We start from the raw sequence: 26,079 nt of genomic DNA, 5'->3' as shown, positions 1-26,079 counted from the left end.
AACGGCGCTTCCCGACGGGCGGGGGACAGGCAGCGCGGAGGGCAGCCCCGGGCGGGGTCCTGACGGCGGGCGGCCCTGCTCGGGTTACCGGGAGGCTGCGGAGGCGGAAGTAGCGAAGGGGGGCGGGGGGGCTCGGCGGCGCTGTCCCTCACAGCGGGGATGGGGAGGGGGAATGGGCCCGGAATGGCGCTTCCTTGGTGGCCCCAGCGCACGATTTGCCTTGTCGCCCCGCGTGACGTCACTGCCGTGACGTATCTTCGGTGATGAGGCGTCACGTCGCGTCACGCTGGTCGTCACGTCAAGGGTGGCCTTTCTGAGGGGAGCGTGTGGCGGCTGTACCGCACGGGGGGGGGGCAGCCGGCACGGCGCTGCCAGATCTGTTCAGCTGTCACCGTGATGAAATACTAGGAGTAGCAGTGGCATAATACCAAGTCATTACATAACTGATGATTTAATGGATGTCACCTGTTGTGTTTTGTAGTCCTAGACCTGCTGTCTCCACCTCGTCCTCCTGTCCCGTCAGTATTCTTGCCTGGACATCCAGAGGCATTTTACAACGGTAAATTTAGTTGCACAAACCTTCCCAGTTTATTCGAAACGCTCGCGCTCTGCGTGCCTGGGCATGGCGTGCGCTGATGGGCAGCTCTGAGGGCGCCCAAGCTGGAAAAAGCTGGCACAATGCAGAATTTCGGAGTGTGAATCTGGTATTTATTTCACATTTAGATTCCCGCTTCTGACAGAAGCTTTTCCTTAGCTATGGGAAAGTGTTTACACCCCTCTAGACTTAGAATGAGCGCACACAAATATTTGACCATGAGAGCAGGCGCAGGCCTGGATGCGCATAATGAGATTATTCAGCTGTTAAAGCCACGTTTTATTCAGAGGCAAGAGTCAGCCCAAATACAAGACTCTGTTTACTGATGCAGAGTTTTAGGTATCCTCTGCCAACTGGTACAGGACTAGACAGGTTCGGGTTTTTTTCCAGGAAAGAGCCCTCCTCCCTCTTGTTTAACTTCATTGCTCATTTTGCAGGCGCATCTAAAAATCTCTTTCCGGAAAACTTTGAAAGAACAAAGTCATGCTTGTTATTTACACAGAACATTCAAGTGTCCCTGCTAGACAAAGATTTCATTTACTTGCCAAAATATCTTGAGTTACTAGGTTGATTAAACTGATTCACTAGAATGGAGAAGATCCATGTGCTAAACAGAGAAAAAAAGGGGTTAAATGGGGAGGGCGACTCCATGTTAGTGTGGGTGCTTTATTTTCCAAAGTCCTTTAGCCTGTCAGTGGATGCCTTTGAATTATTCTGTTTTGGACGGGTTTGAAAAGGCAGACTCAGCGTTACATTAGGCTTAAGTATCAGTTTCAGTGGCATTACGTCAAGAAACGTTGGCTTATTTTCTTCTGAAGTGTGATATTGGTGCCTTTTCTAACATGAATAAAATGTACTATTGCTACAATTTTGAAAGGAAACAAAAGCTCCTTCTGTGTTTATATCACATTCCCACACAGATACGTCTATGTTGCAACTGTCTTTTGTAAAGACCATGCAAGTAAATCTGGTTTTACCGTTGTCTGATAGCTTGGAAAGCTTTTCCTTAGAAAGTACCTGTTTCATTTGTGTACGTACTGATCAAGTTTTCCTACTAACTGAGCAAAAAGAAAACCAGGTAGATCTCATTTCCTGAGTCTCTGCTACAAAGCATGTCTTGCAATTTTTTTCATTCCTGAAGCTCTTCTTCCCGACTTTTTCAGTATGGTTCCTCAATTACTGGCACCAAACATGCACACAGTATTCAGAGAGGAATCACAGTTGTGCCAAATACTGGCCTAATGTAGAATCTGTAGGTGTACTCAGTATTTCCTTGTAGCCAAATCCAGAAAATTATCTTTCTTGCCAAGTGATATTCACATAACTTTTTTAGACCATCTGTTTTATTCCCATGGTTTTTGGAGATTATGTATAGTCACTGTTTCCTAGAAAGGAGCTACATTTTAGTGCAGATACTCTTTCAAGGTGTACAAGCTTGTGTCTCAGCCTGTTAAAATAAATCACATTTGCTTATGTCCAGTCCATTTTGACACTCGGATCCAAGATAACCTCTCTTCACCACACATACCTCCAGCTGACAAACTTGGTCAGGACTTACTTGTGGGAAGTTTTTTTGGGTTGATATAACTACTAAAGTGGCAAGGACTATAATCTATTTAGAAATGCTCCCAGCTGCTGCTGATTTTTTTATTTAAAATATTGCAAGTTCAGATCTGCTAGGTAGTCAGCCGTATACTATTTAGTATATACAACCTTGATTTTGAAGCAGTTTGAGTTTTCTTAGCCAGAACATGGGGCAGTACTGAATCAACCTCACACAGGAGAAGCTAGGACAGGCTCCCTGTGCCAGAAGAGTCAGGCCAGGAGGGTCCCCTTGCAGAGCCAGAGCATATGCCCTTAGCAGCAGGGGTTCTGCTGGCATAGGTACCACTTTCTCACATTTAGACATGAACCAAAGTAAAAAAAAAAAAATTATTGACCAAGATGTAGTTACAGCAAGGCTTTTGCCACGTGTAATCATGTCCTACATAAGATGATTACGCTGGCGAAAGTCTGCAAAGTACTTTAAATCTTTATTAACTGAATTTTGAATCACAGAAAAAAACCCAACAAGTTGACAAGATATATATTCCATAAACCCATGCTTAGACTTGATTAAACCAGTAAGTGAACCCGTATATACGAGTACCCCATCGCTTCTCCAAGATCGACATTGTGTGACTGAACGATCTCATTTAGTCCTTTTTAACTTTGGAAGATTTTTAATGTTCAAACCTATTCCTATCAGTGCTAATGGGGAAATATTCAACTAAGTCTCTATCTGCTTTAAAGCAAAACCACATCGATATCTGCTGTTTGACTGATATTTGCTTAAGAACTGTGGAAAAGTATTTCATCATCATGCGATTTGCCTGCAACATTTGTCTTTTTCCCCAAGCACAGAATAGAAATATTTAACTATATCAACCTTTTCTGCCTCTTTACTCCACAAAATCATGTAATGTTGCAACATTATTTTCAAAGTTCCTTTGTTCTAATACACATTGAAAAAATCAGTACTCAAAGCCACATTTCTACTATGCTTTACTCTGTTGGCTACATGTCAACTGTCCTACTACAGTGTACCCTTTGGCCTTCTTTGCAGCTTTAAAGGTCATTCACCTTTATTTTTCTCCCAATTGGCTGTTATAAATCTGCATAAATCCAACCATACAGGCCTCAGGAAGGCAAGTGGCTCCTCTCCAAGAACTATGAATATCATAAAATCCCTTGGCCAACTGTGATGTCATAATTGATTCAGTTGCAAAATCCGGTTCCACCTGTTCCGAAAGCATATAACCACAGTTTGATTTGAAGGAAAAAATACTCTTTGATTTCCCCGTTGTGAGGGATCAAAAGTAGATCTACAAAGTAGCTCCATGGGCACAACCAGGCCTGTGGAAAGGTAACTTGCCAGTACCCCTCCTGCCTCCCGGGCCTGCATTCACACAAAGTTTATGGAATCACAGGATGGTGGAGGTTGGAAGGGACCTCTGGAGGTCACCTGGTCCACCCCTCCCTGCTCAACCAGGGCTGCCTAGAGTCAGTTGTCCAGACGGCTTTTGAATGTCTCCAAGGACGGAGACTCCACAACCTCCCTGGGTATCCTGTTCAAGCGCTTGGTCACCCTCACAGTAAAAAGATGTTTGCTGATGTTCAGAGGGACCCTCCTGTGTTTCAGTTTGTGCCCATTGCCTCTGGTCCTGTCACTGGGCACCACTGAAAAGAGTCTGGCTCCATCCTCTTTGTACCCTCCCTTCAGGTACTCATATCCATTGATAAGGTCCCCCTGAGCCTTCTCTTCTCCAGGCTGAACAGTCCCAGCTCTCTCAGCCTTTCCTCACGTGAGGTGCTCCAGTCCCTTCATCATCTTTGCGTCCCTTCATTGGATTCTCTCCAATATGTCCATGTCTGTCTTGTACTGAGGAGCCCAGAACTGGACTGGGGTGGCCTCACCAGTGCTGAGTAGAGGGGACCTGCTGGAAATACTTTAACGCAGCCCAGGACACCATTCACCACCTTTACTGCAAGGGCATGGTGCTGGCTCCTGTTCAACTTGGTGTCCACCAGGACCCTCAGGTCCTTTTCTGCCAATCTGCTTTCCAGCATGTACTGGTGCCTGGGGTTTTTCCTCCCCAGGTGCAGGTTGAGTCTCCATCCCTGGAGGTGTTTAAAAGACGGGTAGACGTGGTGCTCGAGGACATGGTTTAGTGGTGGGCTTGGCAGCGCTGGGTTAACGGTTGGACTCGATGATCTTAAGGGTCTTTTCCCACCTTAATGATTCTATGATTCTGTGATTCAACAGGACTTCGCACTTCTCCTTGTTGAACTCCATGAGGTTCCCGTCAGCCCGTTTCTCCAGCCCGTTGAGGTCCCTCTGGATGGCAGCACGACCCTCTCATGTATCAGCCACTCCTCACAGTTTTGTTTCATCTGCAAGCTTTCTGAGGGTACGCTTTGCCCCATCATCCAGACCATTACTGAAGATGTTAAACAGGACCAGACCCACAACAGACCCTTGGGGTACACCGCTAGTTACCAGCCTCCAACTAGACTTTGCGCCGTTGATCACCACCCCTGGACCTGGCCATTCAGCCAGTTTTCAACCCACCTCACTGTGCTCCTCCAGCTCATCCACAGCTTCTCTACGAGGATTTTATGGGAGACGGCGTCAAAGGCCTTACTGAGGTCCAGGCAGACAACACCCGCTGCTCTCCCCTCATCGACCGGGCCAGTCACTTCGTCCTGGAAGTTTATCAAGCTGGTCGAGCGTGGCGAAGCCGCGCTGACTACTGCTGGACTTTCTTGTCCTTCATGCGATTGGAAACGGTTCGCAGGCACCTGAAAACTTTAAATGAAGCTTTTAGATTTTGTTAAAACTTTTTCTAAAACTCATGTCTTTTTTTGGTAGTTTTTCCAGAGGTGATGAGGTTACTATGTCTCCTCCCAGTCTAAGCATAATCTGGCATACAGTATACACAAGATTGAGCTTTGATACGTTTCAGAGACTGTTTAATAGGAAAATTAGGCAGCCTTTTAATAGGAAATACCAGGATACTGGAAAACACGTCTGAAGTCGCTGAAGGGATCAGAGAAATAGCCCGGGCAGTCAGGTTTCAGGGATATACACACGGCCGACCCCCCCGCGGCCGCCTCGGCCGCCTCACCCCTCCGCCGGCGGGGCGGGAAGCGGCGGCCCCAGCCCGCCCGGGGGCGGTGGCGGCGGCGGGGCCGGCGGTTGGCGGGCGGCAGCAGGGCGGCCATGGCGGCGGCGGCGGCGAGGGTCGTTCGCTGCGCTCTGTGGAGGGGCGGCCTGCGGCGCTGGTACCGCACCGAGCGGGGCGTCTACGGCTACAAGCCGCGGAAGGCGGAGAGCGGGCGATCGGTGGAGCCGCGGGGCGCCGGGGCGAACGGCAAAGCAGGTCGGGCACCCCCCCCTTCCCAGCGGGGCTGCGCCGGGCTGAGGGGAGGGCGGCGGGGGCGGCCCCGCAGGCGCGGGGAGAGGCAGGGTTCCCGCCGCCGCGGCTCGGGCTGTGCTCGGCAGCCCCGCGTTCGCCTCAGGGAGGCGACGGCCCCGCCATCGCCCAGGGGCCCAAAGTCCGAGGGCGCTGAAGCGTCGATCTGAGGGGCTTTATCCAGCGGGCGCCGTCCGGAGCCGGCGCCTCTCCTCGGGGCTGCTGGCGGGTGTCGCTCGCCGTGAGGCAGAGCTTGGCCTCCCGGCTCAGCGGAGGGCTGAGCGCCGGGCGGGTCCGCCTCGCAAAGGCTTTGGTTGCCCAGGAAGCCCGCTGACACCTTGCCCAGCTCCACGGGCCGAGGTGGCTGTCAGTGGCTGAAGTTACTTTGGTAACGTGCTCTTGTAGCGTTTTGCTGCTCATAAAAGCACCTGTGCCATGTGCCTGTGTTTTTTCTTTTTTATATTATTGTGCTTGAACGAGCTAAGTACGGATAACTGTGCTGTAGCAATAACTGTGATGCTTTTAGCTCAGTTTGATAGTGTATAAAAATAATTTCAAGCAGAAAGCTCTCTGGGATAGGAGCGTCGTCCCTGCATTAACGCCTCAGGAGACTCCGCTAGGAATTAAGTCCGTTGCGCAGGAGCAGGAGTGACGCCGGTTTGTTAGCTCCTGGACACCAAGTCCCATCACTAAGTAGCCTCCTTGTTAAGCAAGGAAACTGTTAATATGTGTTACATCTTAAAACTGGCTTTTAAATGGCTTTCTTGCTGACCGCGTTGTGCGAGACGTTAGCGTTATGTTCTTCCATTGTAGAACCTGTTAGAGAAAAGGACTTGTTTTGAACCGGCCGACTGCAGGAACGTAATAGCTGGAGCAGAGTGCCAGCAGTGGAAATACGAATGTCAGAGAAATAACTTTGTGAAATAGTCTCAGAAATTGCATTGTTTTGGAAAATGAAAGTCTTCAGACCTGAATACTGTCAGCGCTGCATCTTTATCAGGGCGAAAAAAAACCCGCATTAGAAATGCGTTATAAACTGGTTCATATCATTAATTCGTAGCAGATTCTGCTTGCAATATATTTTATTGGTTTGCGTTTTATCGACCTGGTCTGTGGCATGTGCTCAATGACAATAATGTTGTGTGCATGACCTTTCGGCTGGTCAAATTTTGCTCATGTTGATAATTTTTTGACCTCAATGCAAAATGCCTGCAACAGTGTGTTGCTGGTGGTGTCTTTTGAAAACCTGTTCACATATTTCAGTTTTTAGTATGTCTGGCTCAGCATGTGCACATGCTGTTGGCTACTGGCTCCTGCAGACGCAGGCTTCTTTGTGAAGTCGTAGGATGTGAATTATTGTTAAGACCCTATCCTCCTGTCATTCCAGCAAGGAACAGGGAAGCGCAAGTGGCATGATTTGCATCAGCTGAGGAAATAAGACTGCACACTGGTACTGTGCCATTGTCAAGTTGAACGTACCTGTTGTAAAGAGATTGGAAGCAAAGTGAAGTAGCTTTGCATATGTTTACAGGACCCTAACTATGAGGGGAGCCGTGGGGGAAATCTAGAGTGTACTTGCTTGAAAATTTGATGGGTGAGCAGATTTAGCAGTTTGATGGTGGGGTGATAAGATGAAAACAACTGCTTAGAAAAACTGTCTTTCCAGCCAGAGCTTTGATCATTATCAATTGACAGAATACTCCTGTGTTGGTGCTGTAAATGGATTAAATGTGAGCATGTGTGTGATACTGTTCTGCTTTCTTTTTGGTTTTAGTTGACCATGCTCTTGCTCGTTTAATAACTGCATACGCTGAACATGGCCACAAAGCAGCCAAAATAAACCCACTGTTTGCTGGCCAAGCTGTTATGAACATGGTACCCGAAATCCAAGAGCTGGCTGAAGTTCTTCAAGGGCCTCTCATTACTACAGGTAAGTCTGCAGCCTTATCACAGCAAATTGTCTTCACGGGTGGTTTATTAGGAGGCTGTGTCCTCTGTGGAAGAGCCAAATATTGAGTGGCAGTTCAATGAGTAATGAACTGTTGGACGGAGAATTTTTAACTTCAGCCTACTTAGGTGTTTGTTGCAGAAATCATCATGTAATGAGTGCCTACCTTCTAGCATCTTTGGAAACCATGAAAATTTTTACTTGTTCTTACAACTACTGAGGTTATACATTAATTTCTTATGTTGCTGTAACATTCTGTGATTTAGCATAATACTTAACAGGGCAGTGAAGCTGCCAGAGCACTGGGGCACAAGTCAAGACTTGTCTTTTCTTGGATCTCTTAGACTCTCGCTGTGGCCTTGAACAAAGGAGGGCCTTCTCTGTGCTTTGTGTTCTCCATAGGCAAAACAGGTGCTTATTTACTTGTGGTGCAGCTGGGATTGGAGCTCATCTCTCTGAGCCACGAGATACTGAGTGCTATACTGAGTCACAAAACCAGCGACTTTGTTTCATTGATGGTAAACTTTCAGAAAGGCGTTTTGAGCACCTTACAAATAAGCATGAGACCCTCATATTAATAACACTGAAGTGTGCTTATAAAATAATTTCTTGAGTTTTGTTTTTAAATGGAGGAAAGGAAGACAAGACAACAGTTTCAGTCTTAGTGCTTCCCCCTCGTCCCCCAAAGCAACTAATAACATTTGTTTCCCACCAGGGCTTCTAAACATGGGAAAAGAAGAGGCTTCCCTAGAGGATGTGTTGGCTTACCTTGACCATATATACTGCGGGCATATTTCCATAGAAACAAGCCAGCTTTCCACTTTGGAGGAGAGAGAATGGTTTACTAAAAGGTTTGAAGAGCTAAAACAAGAAGCATTTACACCTGAAGAGAAAAAGCACTTGTGCAAACTCATGTTGGAGTCCCAGGTACCGTGTTCATTACTCTTGGATTGTAATAATTGTCGTGGAGTCTGTCGTGAACCCTTCACTGCTCCAGACATTATTCATGCAGAAGAAGAACAATCGCTATCCTGGAAGGCTTTGACAATGTGCAAGAGGGAGAAGTACAAGGTTTTGCCTGAAAAAGTGCAGTACACAAATGCAGAAATCTCATTGGAGGTTGTTGCTGAATTACTTAGCAGCCATTATTGAAACAAATAGCGATACCTTTTGGTTTGCATTGATTACTTTGAAAATTCTTTCTAGGTAAATATTTCCAGCCAGTTCCAAACTCAAAAGGCTTTTAGAACTAATTAGAACATATGTTGAGTGTAATATATATTCTTGTAACATATATTCTTTAACATCTGGAAACACAAATAATGACACTACAAATCCTGAAGTAATCAGTCTTCAAAAGTGAGATTCTCTTAGGCTAATGATCTGAGAGCTTATATTCAATGTTACTGATGGGAATGCAAGGCTGGGCAGAGCTCTATGAAATTCTGTGCTCTGGTGTAGCTGTTCTGTGTTTTCCTTTCACCCTCATGCTGATCTGTTTTATTAGCTTTAAAGTATGATGCCTCTCAAGGTTTTGGGAGAACAAAACAGAGTTGGACTGAGGTGTTACCCATATAGCACTGGTAAATTTGCTGCTTTTCAGCAAAGGAACCTTTGTTCAATGCATTCTGTAAGGAAGTGAAAGATTTATGTACTTGCAAAATAGCGAAAATTTATTCCAATACTTCTGTACTGTGAAAATTTTTCTTTTTTTCCCCTTTTCTCCCTGTGTTATCCAGAAGGAGGGAAAGGTAGAAGAGCAGGATCTGTGAAGTTGTCCCTGTTTCCAGTTTTCCAAGCGGAAGGAGTGTTAAATGTAATATTTACCAATGACTAAACAGAAGTGTATGGCACATTTCATATTTTTCTTGCCTCTTTGGCAGTTAAAGGGATTTGACAGTGACACAGGAGGGTGAAATCAGGACCCTGATAAATCCCCTGTTGACTTCAGGATGACCAGAACTGTACTTGGAGTGTAGAATTTGACAGGAAAAAAACTGCTTCTATGTGCGATTAGTTTTGCATACGTTATTTCTTGGAACTAAATGTTGCTTAACTAGAAGGTGTTCAGCAGTTGGCTCAGATCTTTGGCTGTGGCTCAGTCTTCCCTTCTCAGTTACAGACTTCGTTTATTTTCAGACTTCAGTTGTAAAACACTAGAGACACTTCCAGTGCTTCCAAAACTTTGCCACTTGCGAGAGCTGTCTAGGAGTAGATGAATGGAGTGAAGTGGGAGGAGTGAGAGGAAAATGAAGTAAATCCAGATTAATTTATTTTCCTTCTCTCAAGCATTCTTCTACCTAAGTACTAAGGACTGGGTCTAATAGTAATCACAATGAAATGCTGTGCTTCTCTAGCACTTCGCATCTCAGGATAGTTAAGGTTTATACTGTAAAAGAACACCATTCCTTAATTTGCACCTAAAATAAGTAAACTGTCAAGGAATTTCTAAATTGCTCTGGTGTTATATTTCTTCATGCATCTCCTTCCATGTTAGATAGAGACAATTTGGTCCTCAATCCAACATTTTTCTGCCTAAGAGGAGATAAGAGCTGATTTCTTGAAGTCATCATAGCTTCTGGTCTCAGACTGTGTAGGTGGAGAATGAGCTGAGTCTTTCAAGGGGTATGCTTAGGTCTGTAGGCCTTAAAGGTACAAACATAAATTATATTTCAATTTTATAAACAGAAGACTGCTGCTTAAAATAGCCTAATACTGAAGTTCTCCCATTTTTAATAGGAGTTTGATCACTTCTTAGCCACGAAGTTTGCCACAGTGAAGCGGTATGGTGGTGAAGGAGCAGAGAGTATGATGGGTTTCTTCCATGAGTTGTTCAAGATGTGTGCGTACAGCGGTGTGACGGATATCATTCTTGGAATGCCTCATCGTGGAAGACTTAATCTTCTCACGGGTTTACTTCAGCTTCCACCTGAGGTAAGAGACTTAGAATTCATTGACAGTTGCTCTGTGCCTAATTTGTTTGCGATGAAGTAAAAACCTAAAAGTTTGTTGTGTTGCCAATGCTGAAGCAATAAAAAAGTTAGATGTGCAAGAGTGTATTCCCCATCTGTCAGCACCTCAGCCGGATCTTCACAGGAGACTGTTAAAGAGAACTCTAATGAAGGGGTTTATGTGCTGTTATCTGAAGCATCCTTGCAATTTCAGGAGTAGGAGAGCATACAGTTCTGTAAATGTTTTTCTTCCAATGTGTTAATGAATCGCAAAGGGGATTTAACCAAATTTGTTTCCATGCAGCTCATGTTCCGTAAGATGCGTGGTTTGAGTGAGTTTCCAGAGAATTCCACGGCCATTGGGGATGTTCTCTCCCACCTGACATCTTCTGTAGATCTTGACTTCGGTTCACACAGGCCCGTGCATGTCACCTTGCTACCTAACCCCTCGCACTTAGAAGCAATCAATCCAGTGGCCGTGGGCAAGACGCGAGGAAGGCAACAGTCTCTGCTCGATGGAGATTACTCCCCAGAGAGCTCCGCACAGCCTGGAGACAAAGTTATTTGCCTGCAGGTATTTTACTCACAATTTGTAATTGATCTTTGTAAGACTTCCTGGACTAGCATGTGAACAGAAGTGGTGTATATAGACATATCAAACAAAACTGAATTACTGTAGAATATCAAGAACTGGGATCCTCTTTATGGAGAAAGAAGAGGGGAAGAAGGATTTCCAGGTGACATATGTGATGATACTGGCATTTAAACAATTCCACTTCCAAGATTTTTGAAGAACCTTCCTTTATTTTAATAATACTCTGTATTGGCAGCCATGTGTGCCTTTCCTCACAGACCACTTTTGCATTTAAACCACTACTGTTAGACTTCTTTTTAATTAAATTAGTTTGGAGAAGAACTATCAACAAGGTTGCATAATACACAGGAGGATTTAGAATTTTGTCATTTTATCATGGTACTATTGAAGAAAGTCTGCTGGAATTGGTTTTTGCTCCTTGAACTGTCTTTCATAGCTGTGGAGGCAGTCCTAAATAGTTCCTTGATAAGTTCTCTTTTCTTGTATTGTATTCAACTTGGAAATAGAAGTGAGTCAATCTCTTAAACATTTTTAAAGCCGGGAGTAAAAATGAGTTAGGCAGAACTGTTCTCCTGTGAAGTATAATAAACATGGAGGAAGTTACAGGTAGAAGTGATGACATATTTTGGTTAAATAAATGTTTTGCTTCCTTCTGGAAGGATGTGGATACTGAGAAAAAGCAGAAATATTGAGAAAACTGGAGGCAAGTTGGGGTTTTATTGTTCTTATTTTTTAATTAAAAAACAAAAAAAAAAAGACTTTGGGGCATGCAAGTGCAGGAGGAAAAGTTTGTTGCCGGATGTGTCTTCTCCTTGTCTTTCAGGGCAGTTATGTCAGTTAGCTTGATAAGATATTACTTCTTAGATTCTGTCTGTCTCATAATGTTAGATCTTCACAGTGTAGCAATGAAACTACTATGACTCTTTAAACAAAGATTCTTTAGGATAAATGGACCCTTCCTATGCAAGAAAGATTTAACTTTTCGGGTTTTGAGGCGGTAAGTGGTAGGGAAGGTTGCATAGTAGAGAACAACATTTAACTCCAAGCTAGCCACCTCTGTGTTATGTTAGTAAACTGACTCAAAGTATTCCCAAAAGAAAGAAAATGTTTCATGTAATGTGAACATCAGTACTTGTGATTGTGTCTTTGAGAGGTCCAAGAGTTAGATTACAAAAAAAAAAAAAAAAAGGCAAATTTTTACAGTTGTGACTGGTAACTGCTCTCGTTCAATTGAGGAGAAAGAGATGAAAGCAGATACTTCCTCTTTCAGAATCTTGGTTTGGAAGTTTCTCCTTGGGCTTTCTGTTTTCGTAGTGCTTTCTCTCCAGAAATACAAGTGTAGAAACTCAGAACTGAGGTTTACTCTGGCATTTGTTCTATTCTTCCACTAGCCTGTGTGCCAGAGCTTGAGGGTGAAAAGAGTAAAGATCACCTAAGGTGCCAGTGTCAGTGGTGATCCTAGTTGTCCACGGTCTGAAGATCTTCTTTTCTGGAACTTCAGTGTGCTTGGAATGTATGAAGACTATAAAACTCTTCCTTGGATAACTACCGTGGACACTTCTGCAATGTTTAATTGTCCATCTCTACTGAAGAGTGGCTTATTTTTCGCCTTCTCACATGTCTTAACTCCATTTCCTGGACATCAAACAACTACTGGTGTCTATGATTTGAACTGGAATCTGAGAATAAGGTCTCCCTGAAATAAATTTCACGTTTGATGTTCCACTGTCAGGGTCACTGTTTGATGAATTGAACTTGATGGTGACCTTCCTTTTATGTGTTTTGCTAATGCTGTCCCGAAAAAAACATGTGCTAGCAAAAACTGTTTCCAGCTTTCTGCTAGAATGAGTAAAATCCTACCTGCCCCACAGGAACTGAATCCTCTGGGCTTGAGATGCATATGAAGAGTCCTGTGTAGTTGGATAGTCACACTGTCTGTAGGCTTTAATGCTTTGGGATGTACTGAAGGCCATAAAGTTCTTTCAGATATTCTAGGGTCTTCATTCAAATGGTATCACGGAGATACATAGCCTTCGTAGGCAGCAGAAGAAACCAAAAGGGAAAAGTGAAAACCCAACACTTCAGGAACAAGTGTAGCATGGTAAGGGGTAGAGTGGGGATGCTGTGTTGGCTCTCTCCTGCAGTAGTTAACTTTGGTTTTCTGTGATACCTTTTAAAAAAGTCTCTGTATTAGAACTGTGTAAAACACGGTGCTACCATTTCACTGGTTGATTACACCTCTACTCTTGTCCAGGTGTAGTTGCACCTCCAAAAGTCTCTTAAGGCTTGAAACCATTATCCCATAATTAGAAAGTAGAACTGTCATCTGGTTTTAATAAGAAACTGCATCAATCTGCCTAGTGACTTTGATCTGCAAAAGATCGAGTCTGCGTTCTGAGGAAGCTGTGATCAGATTCATCAATGGAGAACTATCTCTAGTTTCAAAACATTGAAATGCTAGATGATACTCACTCTAGTATCTCTAAGCTTTTTGGAAACCTGGGTTGAATGCCACAGTAGTGTCCCCTCCCCTTCCAAACTTTTTTATTTGCAACATTTATTTGCAGTTTTGAAATGTAACTAAAAGCTTAGGTTATATTTCCTTCCGAAAGCTTTTATTTACTTTTATATGCTTCCATTCAGTTCCTTTTCCACTTTTTTTTCCATCAAGTCTGTTCTTGTCTCTATTTGGTAAGGTGGCAGTAGGCATAAATCCCAGTTCACCAGCATTTAACTTTCAGCAAAGCGTGTAGCAAATGCTGTGCTGACTGGCTTCCTTTGGTTCAGTGGTCAGCGACTTGCTGCTGACTGCTGCAGCTTTGCTATAGCCATGATGCTTGCAGTCACCTATACGCTGGTGGGTCAATTTTACGAGATTATAGGTCCGTTCCAGGTAGGGATTACATCAGGCAGTCACATGCAGATGTTGGCTGCTATGACCTTGTGCTAGTGGTAAGACTATATGGACTCTCAAATCATGAAAACAGTAGTCTGAAAGGGGTTAAGAAGTGGATCCGGTGGAAACTGTATCTGTTCTACCTACTCAATTTAAAAGGTGTTGCTTAATGAGTTGTGGTTTTGATTTTGCTGTTCCACCAGTGTTTTCTAATGAGACTTTTCCATCTTCTTCCCCAATGTAGGTTCATGGCGATGCTGCTTTCTCTGGGCAAGGGATTGTTCCTGAAACACTGACCCTCTCTAATCTGCCACATTTCAGAGTTGGTGGGAGCATCCATTTGATTGTTAATAACCAGCTGGGCTATACCACTCCTCCAGACCGAGGAAGATCATCTCTGTACTGTAGTGACATTGGTATGTATAGTTGAATCAGGAGGAAGATTGCCTGTTGTGTCAGAAGGGATTTTTAACTCCAGTGTGAATATACGCTATTCTATGGGCTTTTTATAGCACGTGCCTATCAACTCTAGGGAGTTAGATTAATATATCTCCGTTTTCATGATGGAGTAGAAATTAAAATTATTATTGATTATTACCTCCTACTAGCAAAAATTCAGATGCTAAAAATACGCTCTCCCCCATCTGTTTTATGGCAAAGACTAAATATCAAGGGAAAATCTTGTCACATTTTTACTGGATGTTATAAAATATTTGCAAGATTACTGTGAAGTCTTATAACTCATTTAATTTCTGCCATGTCATTGACAGCTTTTAAAAATCTATTGTGCTGGAGTGTATAGTAGATGTATTTTAAACATATCTTGTTAAATTTAATAAAAATAATTCCAGTGTGTTTTCTGAGCAAGATTTATAAGTCAGATACTCCTTCATTTTTCTGTTTTGTTTGTTGTCAGGTGAACTTGTTGAGCTTCTAATTGAAAGATGAGTCTCATACTATTTCGAAGCTTAAACTAGAAGTCTTTTGTTTTGGACTGGTCTTTCTTAGTGATAAACAGATGTATTATAATCAGCAAGATCAGAGACGCAGTAGTTAGTTCCCTTGTGTGTGTCTCCTAGAATTAAAAATAGACAAATGTATGTTTTTAAGACTTAACATCAAGTGTTTGTGTTTGTCTTATGGTTTCATCAAACCGAACATTAAATCTGATAAGGTAGATAGCATATGCTGTTATTACTTTTTCCCTGGGCTAGTTTTGTGTTGTGGGTTTTTTTATTTTTTGGTTTTGTTTTTTCCCTGCATCCTTAGTTTTCCTTTCTTCTTCCCTGGTCAGTGAGGAGGGGGGGTGTTACCCATTTGAGCTTTGGGATTTTGCTAGGGAGGGAAACTTGACGTGGGTCAGGAATGGCTGAAGCATCTTAATTTCCCAGAATTTGGGCAGATAAAGTACAGGAGGAGCACTCTGTTGCTGGGAAGGTTTGCAGCCAAATTGTCATACAGGAGAGGGTGTTAAGAATTTTGCAGTGTTCTCTTTCATGAAGAGACCTTTCTGCCTGGAGGAGCAATGGATAGAATGACTACTAACAAGGGAGAAGATTGTTTCTAGCCTGTATGAATTCCTAGTAGTAATAGCTTAGGATAAGAAGGAAACAAAACTCAGTTTTTGCTTGAAAGAGAAGCGATCAAATAGTTCTCTCCCCTTCCCTGGAGACTTCCATCCAGGTTAAGAAGATGTAGAAACTGTGTATAGAAAGTCCTCTGGGAATTTAGCACTAATGAAGAAATTGTGCTCAAACTGTGACAAGTACAACAGATTGGGCTAATTGCACTTTCTCTCGGGGAAGACTCCTACTCCTTACCCCCGTTGTCATCACAAAGAGCATCTTCTGTAGATTTGTTTTTGTTAAACACACTTCACATGAGGTGTCTGTAGTTTTCAGCAGAGCAGGTGTGTGTCCGCTTTCTTCTGAAGGGGGTGAGTGTGATTACTGTTGTTGTGTTTTGAATCCCTGGGCAGGTAAAATTGTTGGATGTGCAGTTATCCATGTGAATGGGGATGATCCTGAAGAAGTCGTCCGTGCCACACGACTGGCTGTTGAGTACCAACGCCAGTTCCGCAAGGATGTAATAGTAGACTTGCTGTGCTACAGGCAGTGGGGCCACAATGAACTTGATGAGCCATTCTTCACCAACCCCAGCATGTACAAAATCATCAGGTAAGGGTAACACACCTGATGGGGGAACCCAAAATGTACTTGTGTCTACGCCAACTCACTATTGCCTGCTGCTGTAGTAGAAGTCTCTGTATAACGAAGATCCTTCGCCGTACTGACAGGTCTTTAAGTAAGTGTAGCTACGCCGTCAGCAGCCCTTGACTGAGGCGTGAGTCTGATAACGATGCGTTAATGGAAGTAACCACTCGTGTTGGTTCTTGAATATACGGCTTGATGCCTCTTGGAGAGCAATCTTGCACGTAGCTCTTGGATTTCAAGTTCATGATGGCTAGTCAGCAGAAGGTAAAGTTGTCTTCTGTGTGCCAGAGGGAAGCGTAGATAATGTGGGAGAACGGGCAGGAAGCCAGTATAACGTTTGTCTCGTCTTTGCCTGGTCCTGCTGGTTCCAATGGGGACTCATCTTTATGAGCATTTAAAGGTATTCAGACGCCATCCTTATCCCCAAAGAAAAATACACATAAAAATTTACTGGCCAATGAATTCTGGTATTTTAGGACAAGCATTTATGGAATGGATGGCTTGATTCTCAGCTAATACTGAAATCCTGCTGTCAAGTTTTCTGAAGAAAATATGCATGATAGCACAGAATCAGTCTAACTAACTGGGAGGTTTTTTTGACTTGCTTTTACCTGTAACTGCCAACTATAGGCACTTTTTTTTTTAAAATAAAGGACTGTAAAGCACATATCCAAGAGAATTGTTATCTTTCTGGAAATGCCAGGAAAGCAGACTCAATGCAAATGAGTATAATGCACCAGGACATCATTTATTTTAGTTTTCCATGGTACCTGGTACTTGTTCTGCAGTGACACTGTTTTCAGGCTTAATGTCTATGGGGTTTGATTCCCTCCCTGACAGATCCCGTAAGAGTATCCCAGACACTTACGCAGAACACCTAATAGCTGCTGGGCTCATGACTGAGGCTGAAGTATCTGAAATAAAGACGACTTACTATGCTAAACTGAATGATCATCTTGCCAACATGACTTTGTATAGTCCACCTCCTACCAACCTCCAGGCTCACTGGAAAGGCTTCGTCGAGCCTTCTGCTAAAATCACCACTTGGGACACAGGTATGCCTGTACCACTTCTGCAGTTTATTGGAGTCAAGTCCGTCGAGGTGCCTGAAGAACTCCAGGTGCACCACCATCTTCTGAAGACCTACGCACAGGTCAGTAAAGCATAATGATGCTTCTAGTCCCATTGCTCAAAGATGTGACCCGTTACAGGAAAAACTAAACACAGCAAGGCCGCCAGTTGGCGAACAGAGTAGTATTCTCTAGGAAAAGCAGCTCGCTCTCTTTTTCAAGGCTGGGATTATGCCATTTTTCCTCCAGTTTTGAAGACAGACATGTCCTCTCCCCCAGATCTGACCATATACTTAATTTTGTTATTTCAACAATGTTTCGTTGCAATGAAGAAAAAAGCTTATAGAAAATACATTCTGTTATTCTTACAAATAATAGAAAGTATTATGATAAATGGCTATCATTTATATACTTTATGATTCTAATGAGTACTTTGTGAGAGAATGAATCAGGAACTTGGTAATAGTGTACACAGTTTCTAAACCCAGCAGTGAGCATTTATGTTTTATATATATAAACATAAGCACGCACATGTGGCCAAGTTTGACAGTCCATTTTTGATAGCTCGTAAGTTTGTGCGCAGTAATTGGATTTGTTCGGGTTTGTGAACGTTTCCCTTTGATGAACGATGACCGTGCGCAGCTGTCTAGTTGGCAGCCATGGAGAGGCCATGAGTTGAGTATTTCCGAAGACTGATGTTCTTGCCTTCCCAGCCCAAGGCAAGAACACCGCAGCTGGGTGTGATCATTTGTCTGCAGTTCTGCAGGCCAGAGCAGGGGAGAATTCTGGAGACTGAAATACTTACACCTGGTGTCTTTCATCACTGCTGACCAGACAAACCAAAGGTCTGGCAAGAGCACACTCTGTGCTGTGCTAAGATTTTTACTCTTTTCAGACTAAGGTCTGATTTGTCAATCCTCAGTTTGTTGACTGGTAAGTGAACACGTGGGTTGTCCGTGGTTCTGTGGTCTGCAGGGCAACCTTCTTCAGCATGTGCTGAAATAAGACTGTGTGTATTCCAAACCAACCTAAGCTGGCTGCAGGAACACAGCATTTCTCTCTACAGTGTTTTTATTTTTTTTCTAGCTTCTAATATTGATCTGTGCCACCAAAAGAGCTACAGATGGAAAAAGGCAAAATAGTAACTTTTCCTTGTTGTTTGCTTGTTTAGTCGAGAATTCAAAAAATGGAGGAAGGAAAAAAGCTGGACTGGGCAACAGCTGAAACTTTAGCATTTGGTTCCCTCCTGAGTCAAGGTAAGAGGCAACTAGACAGCAGACAATACAATATTTTTGCTTTGATGACGATAAAGTATAACATTAGACTTCTTAGGTGTTTCTAAGTCCAAAGGTTGATATGATGTATAAATTTGACAGTTTGCATTTTCATGGTACTAAGAGAAGGTAAACGTGAGCCCTGTGTATCGCTAATATTTGTAGATTGGGTACTAAATGCCTTCAAAGAATTGTTACTCCCTTCCACCCCCCAAAAAAGTTGGAGCTTAGCACATGAGTGACGCAGCTGACATCAGGGGGCCTCCCATACGCTTACCCTGTAGAGTGTTTCATGCTACAATTTCTTTTCCCTCATCTCTAGCCTGAATTCATGGGTCCATTTACATATGATACAGAATGCTCATATTTTGCAGTTTGCTTCAGTAAATTGAATCATTTACCACAAAATAATTCTTGGCTGCAGAGAGGAGAAAAGAGAAATGTCTGAGCATCTCTGTGCTTGTGAGTTGGAGCTGCTCCTGGTTAAGAATTCCATATGAGGGGAAATCCAAGAAGAGACATAACAAGAGAAGTAATATTTTAGGAGTGGGGAGTTCTTGTCCTGCATGTTTTGTTTTTACATGACTTGCTAATCGGGTGTTTTGTTTATTGCTTGGCAAGGGTTTAATATCAGACTAAGTGGACAAGATGTTGGCAGAGGAACCTTTAGCCAACGACACGCGATGTTGGTTTGCCAAGAGACAGATGATACCTACATTCCTCTGAATCATATGTCACCAGACCAGAAGGGTTTCCTCGAGGTAGGTTCTGTGGTCCACAAGACAACCTTCTTCCAGTCGGGCTGAAACAGAATGCATATTTTAAAGCTGCTGAGACATATGTAGGTAGTCTGTATATTCTGGCAAACCGCAGATACAGAAACATAAAAACTGTGAGATCACCCCCATTCTTTGCAGTTACCCCTTTATGAATTTAACAAGGGGTCTTGCTTTTCCTTGAGAGATCAGCTATTATTCTTTTCCCCTCAGTGTCTTCATTGAAAAGCAAAAAAAGAGGTGGCCGTCAATTGCCTGTAGGAGTGCATGCCCTCAGTGTGCCTAGCACTGATGTGCCTGGTTCCAAAGGTTCTTAACCTTGGGTTGTCTTCTTCCTCACCCACCCCTCCCAACAATTTCCTTTTGGTAGGTGAGTAACAGTCCCTTGTCTGAAGAAGCTGTGCTTGGGTTTGAATATGGAATGAGTATTGAGAGCCCTAAGTTACTGCCAATTTGGGAAGCCCAATTTGGAGACTTCTTTAATGGAGCCCAGATAATATTTGACACTTTCATCTCTGGAGGTGAGTGTACAAGGAGCTAATATATTTAAAAATGAGTGATTTGTAGTAAGTATATTTTTAGAAAATCCTTCATCTTTAAAGTAAAAGGGTAACGTGTTGAGAAAAGAATTCTGTTTTCTCAAGAAGTCTTGTCAGCTTGCCTGTGTGATCCTGACTTCTATGCAGCTTTTCTCTGAAGACAATCCATCTAAAATGAAAGACACACCATCCTTGGCAGAAGACAGTCATTGCGAAAGGACAGCTGATTATATTAATGGCATTTCTTTCCCCCCACTGTTTATTTTTCTGTGTATATATATAGTTGATAGCTTTTTAGGCTGTACCTTTCCTTCATGAGGCATCTGAAAAATTCCTGAAGCAATACAGAAGGAAAAGAGTGATTATTTAAAACAAACAAACAAACAAACAAACTCACAATAGCGCCTTCCAACCAACCTCTAAGTTTGACTCTAGCACGTTTTCTGAGTGCTCAGATATTGCAAAAAGACCTCTCTGAGCTGGAACGTGCTGAGAAAATGCCGAGATGGAGTTCAGGAGTGGGATTCCGTGTATGTAAGCATCCAGAGTTTTGGCATGTAGCCTCACTTAGGCCTCTGCACTCCCTTTATAATCACAGATGGAAATTCAGAGGCCCTCTTATCCCACCCATCCTCAACATGTATTTGAGGCTGGGATGAATTACCTTCTGGATTTGACTGTAATCCCTTAAATAGCGCAGGAGGTTTGATGGAGCCCAGGGCAACTAGCCTGTGGCTAGCACTGCTGTATTAGCTAGGACTGGCTCACAGGATGCTGCCTGGGTCACACCTGCAGAGGACCAAGTGACAAGGTATGCAGAAAATAACAATAAATTATGGTTAGGGGTTTGCTTACTGGAGAGTTACCTTTGAGGACCCCTGTTAGTCAGGAGCACAATTGCAATAAGAGGATTCTTCCATACTGTGGTGATGTTTTAGACTGTTTTAAAATCTTCACCACGTCATGCTCCACATGGAGGCTGAAGTCTTCTGGAAGCCCAAAGTTACGTGCTAATTTCAGAAACTTCAGGTCATCTTCTGTGTGCTGTTTCACTGTTGTGAATCTCATGGCAAAATGCCAGCAGCATGTTTCAGGCTTGTATTTAATGATGTGGAAATTAGCTATTCTTTTTTCCTGAGTAGTTTGTGCAAAGTGGTATGTGTTTTGCAGCTTTATGTTCCATGGGAATCATTCTTTCCTTCCTCCTCATTGTATGTTTCTAGGTGAGGCCAAATGGCTTCTGCAGAGTGGGATAGTAATTCTTCTTCCCCATGGCTATGATGGTGCAGGCCCTGAGCACTCGTCCTGCCGGATGGAACGGTTCCTACAGGTACCCCGCCCCACCTCTCAGATTCCCATATCCCCCATCACAGCGCTGGCAAACAACGCTCTGGGAGTCTTGCCGCAAAACGCCCTGTTCCTGGTGTACCTGCTAGTGACATCAGAAGCTGGTGACTTACCAGTGTCATACCGTCATGATGAGATAGGAACGGGCTGGGGTGAAAGTGGAGGTAGAAAGGGGACTGTGATGAGAAGGTGCAGGTCTGGAAGTGGTGAGGAAGCAGTTTTGGTTTAAATGCTGCCAGAACAGCTCTGGTTGCAAGACTCTGAACCTCGCAATAAATGCTTGCTGTTCCTCTTGCATCTCTGGCACCTGCCCAAGTGCGTGTGTGCTAACATGAAATTTTGTAACGTGAGATTTGCGTAGTGTTTGCAGAGGCCGTGTGCCCTCTGCAAACAGCTCTAGCGGGACGTGCTTCAGTATTGTCTGCCGTCTTTTTTTTGATTGCTGCTCCTCAGCAGTGTCACTGTACCACAGAGCGAGTCCAGTAGCAAGACAGAATTGCTGAATTGCAAATAGCAGACCTCTAATGAGCACTTGCAGAAAACATTTTGGGAGTTGGCCTCAGAAACAGGCAGCCACCCTCTTGTGCAAGCCACTCACAGACCTATCCACTATAGAGAGAGCATACAAACAGAATGCTGGGCACTATTAAATATCAGTTAATAAATCTGTGGCACATTTTTTGGGGAAAAAAAATCACTGTTGTGCTCTTGTGACTGTAGTAAGTAACTGAAAGCCTTTTCATCTGAGTAATGGCTTAAGGAGGGGTTTGCAGCATGTTTAGAGGGATGCTGCTGCTGAAGAAGTCATGACCTCTCCACTGTTAGAAAAAGTGTCGTGCCCTGGTTACAAAGTGCTAGAAGGAAGCAGTTCAGATATAATCATCCTGCCAGTTAAATGCTAAAGCCATTTCTTCTCTGAAGTTGTTCTTCCCTTGCAGTCAATGTCTGAACTGGGATATTTGCTCTTCTATTCTTATACCAGTCAGCGTGCCTGACGTGCCTGGGTTCTCTCTTGCATATTTGGCTCACAGCTTGCTTCTTGACAAGGTATTGCCTGTGTTCCCCTTATATAGATGTGTGACAGCTCAGAAGAGGGGGTTGATGGGGACCAGGTCAACATGTCAGTTGTGCATCCCACCACCCCAGCACAGTATTTCCATTTACTCCGGCGGCAGATGGTCCGAAACTTCAGGAAACCTCTCATTGTTGTTTCTCCCAAAGTGTTACTCAGGCTCCCTGTAAGTGAAAACTTTCTTTTCTTTTTTCTTTTTTCCTTCTCTTCTTCCTCTTCCTCTTGTTCTCTTCCCCTTTCTCTTTGTTCTTCCTCTGTGTTCTCTGATCTCTGTTTTGGGGTCAAATCGGTGGGGCTTTGCCTGTTTGGGGCTGCATAGGTTGAGGATTAAAGCTGGGTGGAGGTGAGCTAGAAGCAGGGTTGATTCTAGGTCTGGCGGTGTTCTTGGGAACCTTATCATCCCACCTTTCATCGGTGGGAGTGGGAATGGGAATAGGAGGGAGAGGGAAGACTGTATCTTTTGTACTTACCAACACCCTGTCTCGGTATCCTCTCCCCAACTCTGGCCTGAGGGAAAAGGCAGCAAGATTTGGTAACTTCCAGCTCTCCCCCATGTAGGCTGCTGTATCAAGTTTTGAAGATATGGCCCCAAGGACAACATTCAAGCCTGTCATTGGTGACTCCTCAGTAGATCCTAAAAGGTAGCTCTGCCTTCTTAGAGGAAAAGCTCAGAAAGGATGTCCTATCCCTTTCTCCTACCTAACAGCTCAACTTTGAGGTGATATGAAAGAGGTGACTTTGGGGGGAAAATGTTGTTTTATGGTGGGTGACTTAGTTTTACTTGTTTCTCTCCTTTTCTTCTGCTTACTTGTTGATAGTTACCATATCTGTCTGCATGATTGTAAAGTGTTCAGGCTTTCAGCCCTTGCCCCCACGGGGAGGCTGTGACCATCGTTACTAATCTGACGGATGCTGTTCTGCGCCATGCCTGGTACCTAACAGTTGGTGGGAGCAGCTGTTACCTGAAGAGATGTGGAATTTTTGTTCTGGTGTTGGAACACCTGAGCTGATGAAGTGAAGTGAGGGCAGTAATAAATTGCGTGTGTGTATCTCCCTCCCTTCAGATATGCTAGGGAATCCTGTTCACAACGGGCAATTCTGGCCTTCATTTTTTTTCCCTCCTAAGGTTCTTATCTGGTCTTTGTCACAGTAGTACCCGAGTCTGACAGCATCCCTGATGTTTGCATCCTCACCCACAACCAAAAGGCTGGAAGTATCTTAGCATCTTGGGTTTTTTAAATGGGATGGTGAGGCACAAAGGGTGAGGTTTATCTCCTTGCCTTTGTCCCGTAAGGTTAAGCAGCCGAGACCTCTCTGATTGCTGGAGGGAACTGTGTATCTCCAGCAGGCAGTTCCTTTTTGGCATGGGAGAGAATTGTCCTCTGGAGGTACTTGTCTCGCTCTCTGGTTTATTCTCCTCAGAGAGCGCATAGATGACTAGCTTCAACTAGGTGTTTAATTTTTAGACAGTTAAAGCTAAGAGGGATGAATCCCATTGGAAGGTAACTTTCCAAGATTACTGAAGAACAGGACCTCTGGGCTCTGGCATACTGTGCCAGGTTAGTTTGCCAGCTGTTGGAGGGGAGTGGGAAGGAAGGGAAGGCAAAGAAGAGAAAAGATGGTCTAGGGTAGCAATTCAGCTTCATAAAGTTGTCTTTAAAATTAGGCTGGTTGTTTTTGTTGAAAGCGTGAAACGGCTTTGCATAGAGTTTCTGTAAAACACTAAACTTGGAAACATTCCTGTTTTTCTTTAGCGTCACCCAAGTGGTGGTCTGTTCCGGTAAGCATTACTATGCTTTGGTGAAACAAAGAGAGACACTAGGAGAGAAACAGCACAATACAGCTATTCTGAGGCTTGAAGAACTGTGTCCTTTCCCCCTGGAAGCTCTACAGCAAGAGCTGAGCAAATACAGCCGTGCGAAAGGTCAGCCAGATGTTTTCCTTTGTGTTTCTGCACTCTTTGAAGTACTGAACTAAATCTGTTGCCAGTCTTTTAGGATGAAGAGTTGCAATGGCTTTTTCCTCTTTGCTCTCCCCGGCATACATCTAGTGTTTCCGGAGTGAGATAATACAAGTGTTCAACACTTGTGCAAAAAAGCACTTGTCTCTCTGCTATTGTTAGCTTCCATAAAGCACTACTAAAAATTGGAGTGAACCATTTGGGGCATTTTTTGCATTGCTCTTTGCAGTCCAGTCCTGTAAGGAGCTTTTGAAAATAGCCATAGAAGAGCAGAATATACCCACAGTATACCCTAATGGTGGGCATACTTTTGGTTTGGCTTCAGCAAGCTGTGACCTGCAAGGGAATTCAGTCTGGCAAGCCTTCCCTTCAAAGATAGTGCCAAGACAAAAAAGGCAGAGGTGCTACAAAAGAAAAAGCTATTTTTCTTGAGCTGATGAAAAGATAAATATGTGCATTTGTAATGTACCCTTACTCTTCCTTTAGTCTTCATCTGGAGTCAGGAAGAACCACAGAACATGGGTCCATGGTCCTTTGTGTCACCACGGTTTGAAAAGCAGCTGGGGGTTAAGGTAAGATGTCCCCAGGGTGTTTCAGTCTTTACAATGAAGTTTGAGGTTCTCCTTGAATGCAAAATTCTGTGGTGCTTACACAAAAAACTAATCCTAAACCAAATGTGTGTTCTAATTTAAGCTACTTGTGCTCTTTATAGCACCATTTAGTGGTGACGAGCAGGACTGGAGCTTTCTTTTACCGGATGTTTAGTCTAAGTAGACAGGATGATGAAAGATCCCAGGTAGGAAACAACATGCTTGAAGTGAGTAGGAGGAGAATCCAAAGCTGCTGTTTGCTCTGGCAGATCATGCACTGTAAAGTTCTTGGAGCCATGGTCTTTGGGAGAGGGACGATAACTTCCTGCATTACTGCCAGCTGGGACCGCCCAGTATCTGGCAGTAGATATCACCATGGCATCAGAGGACCTCAGGATGCAATCCCGTGCTTGTGCTTCATTAATCATTTCCTCCTGACTCAAATTTCAGCTCCGTCTTGTGAGCAGACCTCCTTTACCAGCCCCAGCAGTTGGCATTGGAACCCTACACCACCAGCAGCAGGAAGACATTCTTACCAACACGTTTGTCTAAGTTTTCAACGGAGGGACTACTCCTGCTGTCAGTCGTGTTTGGTGCCTCCTCCTATGAGGAAGAACAAAAGCCAGACCCTTAAGACTCTTAGTTCTCCAAAATGGGAAAAAGGAATGCAACGAGTTCTATAATGATGAAGCAATTTTTTCATGTAGGGGAATACCTAAAGATGAGGGTGATGCCTGTTACTCTAGGTTCTTCTTGTTCTCTAGCAGTATTTTCTACAAAACATGTTTTTAAAGTTAAAAAAAAATCCAGTCCAGGGGGCAGATCGGTGAGGTGGCTATAAAATACCTTGTATCATGTTGCTTCTCTGCACTTGACAGTTCCCTGGGATGGTGCATGTGTGGAAACAGTTTCTGTTTCCACAGAAGTGTTAGTGCTGTTTGGTTGAATAAATGCTTCCCCGTGCCTGGGAATGAGCCATTTCTATAGCAAAGTGTTGTGGATTTTCTCATTTCTTTTCCTACGGGCCAGAAATGAAATCTGTTCCAGCTGCTGGTGCTCTTCTCAACGCATGAGTTGTTAAAGCAGGATTCCTGGGGAGGACCTTGCAGGATGGCTCCTGAAGGCTTCAGGCACCACTGTTTCTCTCGCTCGGAGAAGCAGTGCTTTAAATCAAGCTTGCAGGGTGGAAGGCAGGCTGCAGGGATCGTGCCATGCTTTAGAACCATGTTTTGTAGAGGCCAAACCAGTTCCTAGAGGCTAGCCTGACGGGTGACACTGCCTCCTACCTGGGAAATTCT

The 26,079-nt window shown here is 43.8% G+C and overlaps 1 protein-coding gene across 1 annotated transcript; it reads left to right on the top strand.

Moving 5' to 3' along the window:
- Window positions 1–5,357: 5,357 nt before the first annotated feature.
- On the top strand, window positions 5,358–25,752 carry DHTKD1 (dehydrogenase E1 and transketolase domain containing 1; the record flags this gene model as incomplete). The annotated part of the gene is made up of 17 exons (XM_082310228.1): window positions 5,358–5,517; window positions 7,325–7,480; window positions 8,214–8,425; window positions 10,238–10,432; window positions 10,754–11,023; window positions 14,185–14,356; window positions 15,919–16,117; window positions 16,994–17,306; window positions 18,395–18,479; window positions 19,119–19,258; window positions 19,644–19,794; window positions 21,036–21,142; window positions 22,233–22,397; window positions 22,790–22,872; window positions 23,986–24,155; window positions 24,678–24,763; window positions 25,232–25,752. The coding sequence occupies 17 exons, from the start codon at window positions 5,358–5,360 to the stop codon at window positions 25,331–25,333; spliced, it is 2,766 nt and encodes a 921-aa protein (XP_082166354.1). The 3' UTR covers window positions 25,334–25,752.
- Between the last annotated feature and the right edge of the window lie 327 nt (window positions 25,753–26,079).

Source organism: Platalea leucorodia (genome assembly GCF_965183815.1).
Source record: "Platalea leucorodia genome assembly, chromosome: 4".
Taxonomy (NCBI): Eukaryota; Metazoa; Chordata; class Aves; order Pelecaniformes; family Threskiornithidae; genus Platalea; species Platalea leucorodia.
Note: the sequence above shows the minus strand (reverse complement) of the source record. Positions and strands in the feature narration are given on the sequence as shown.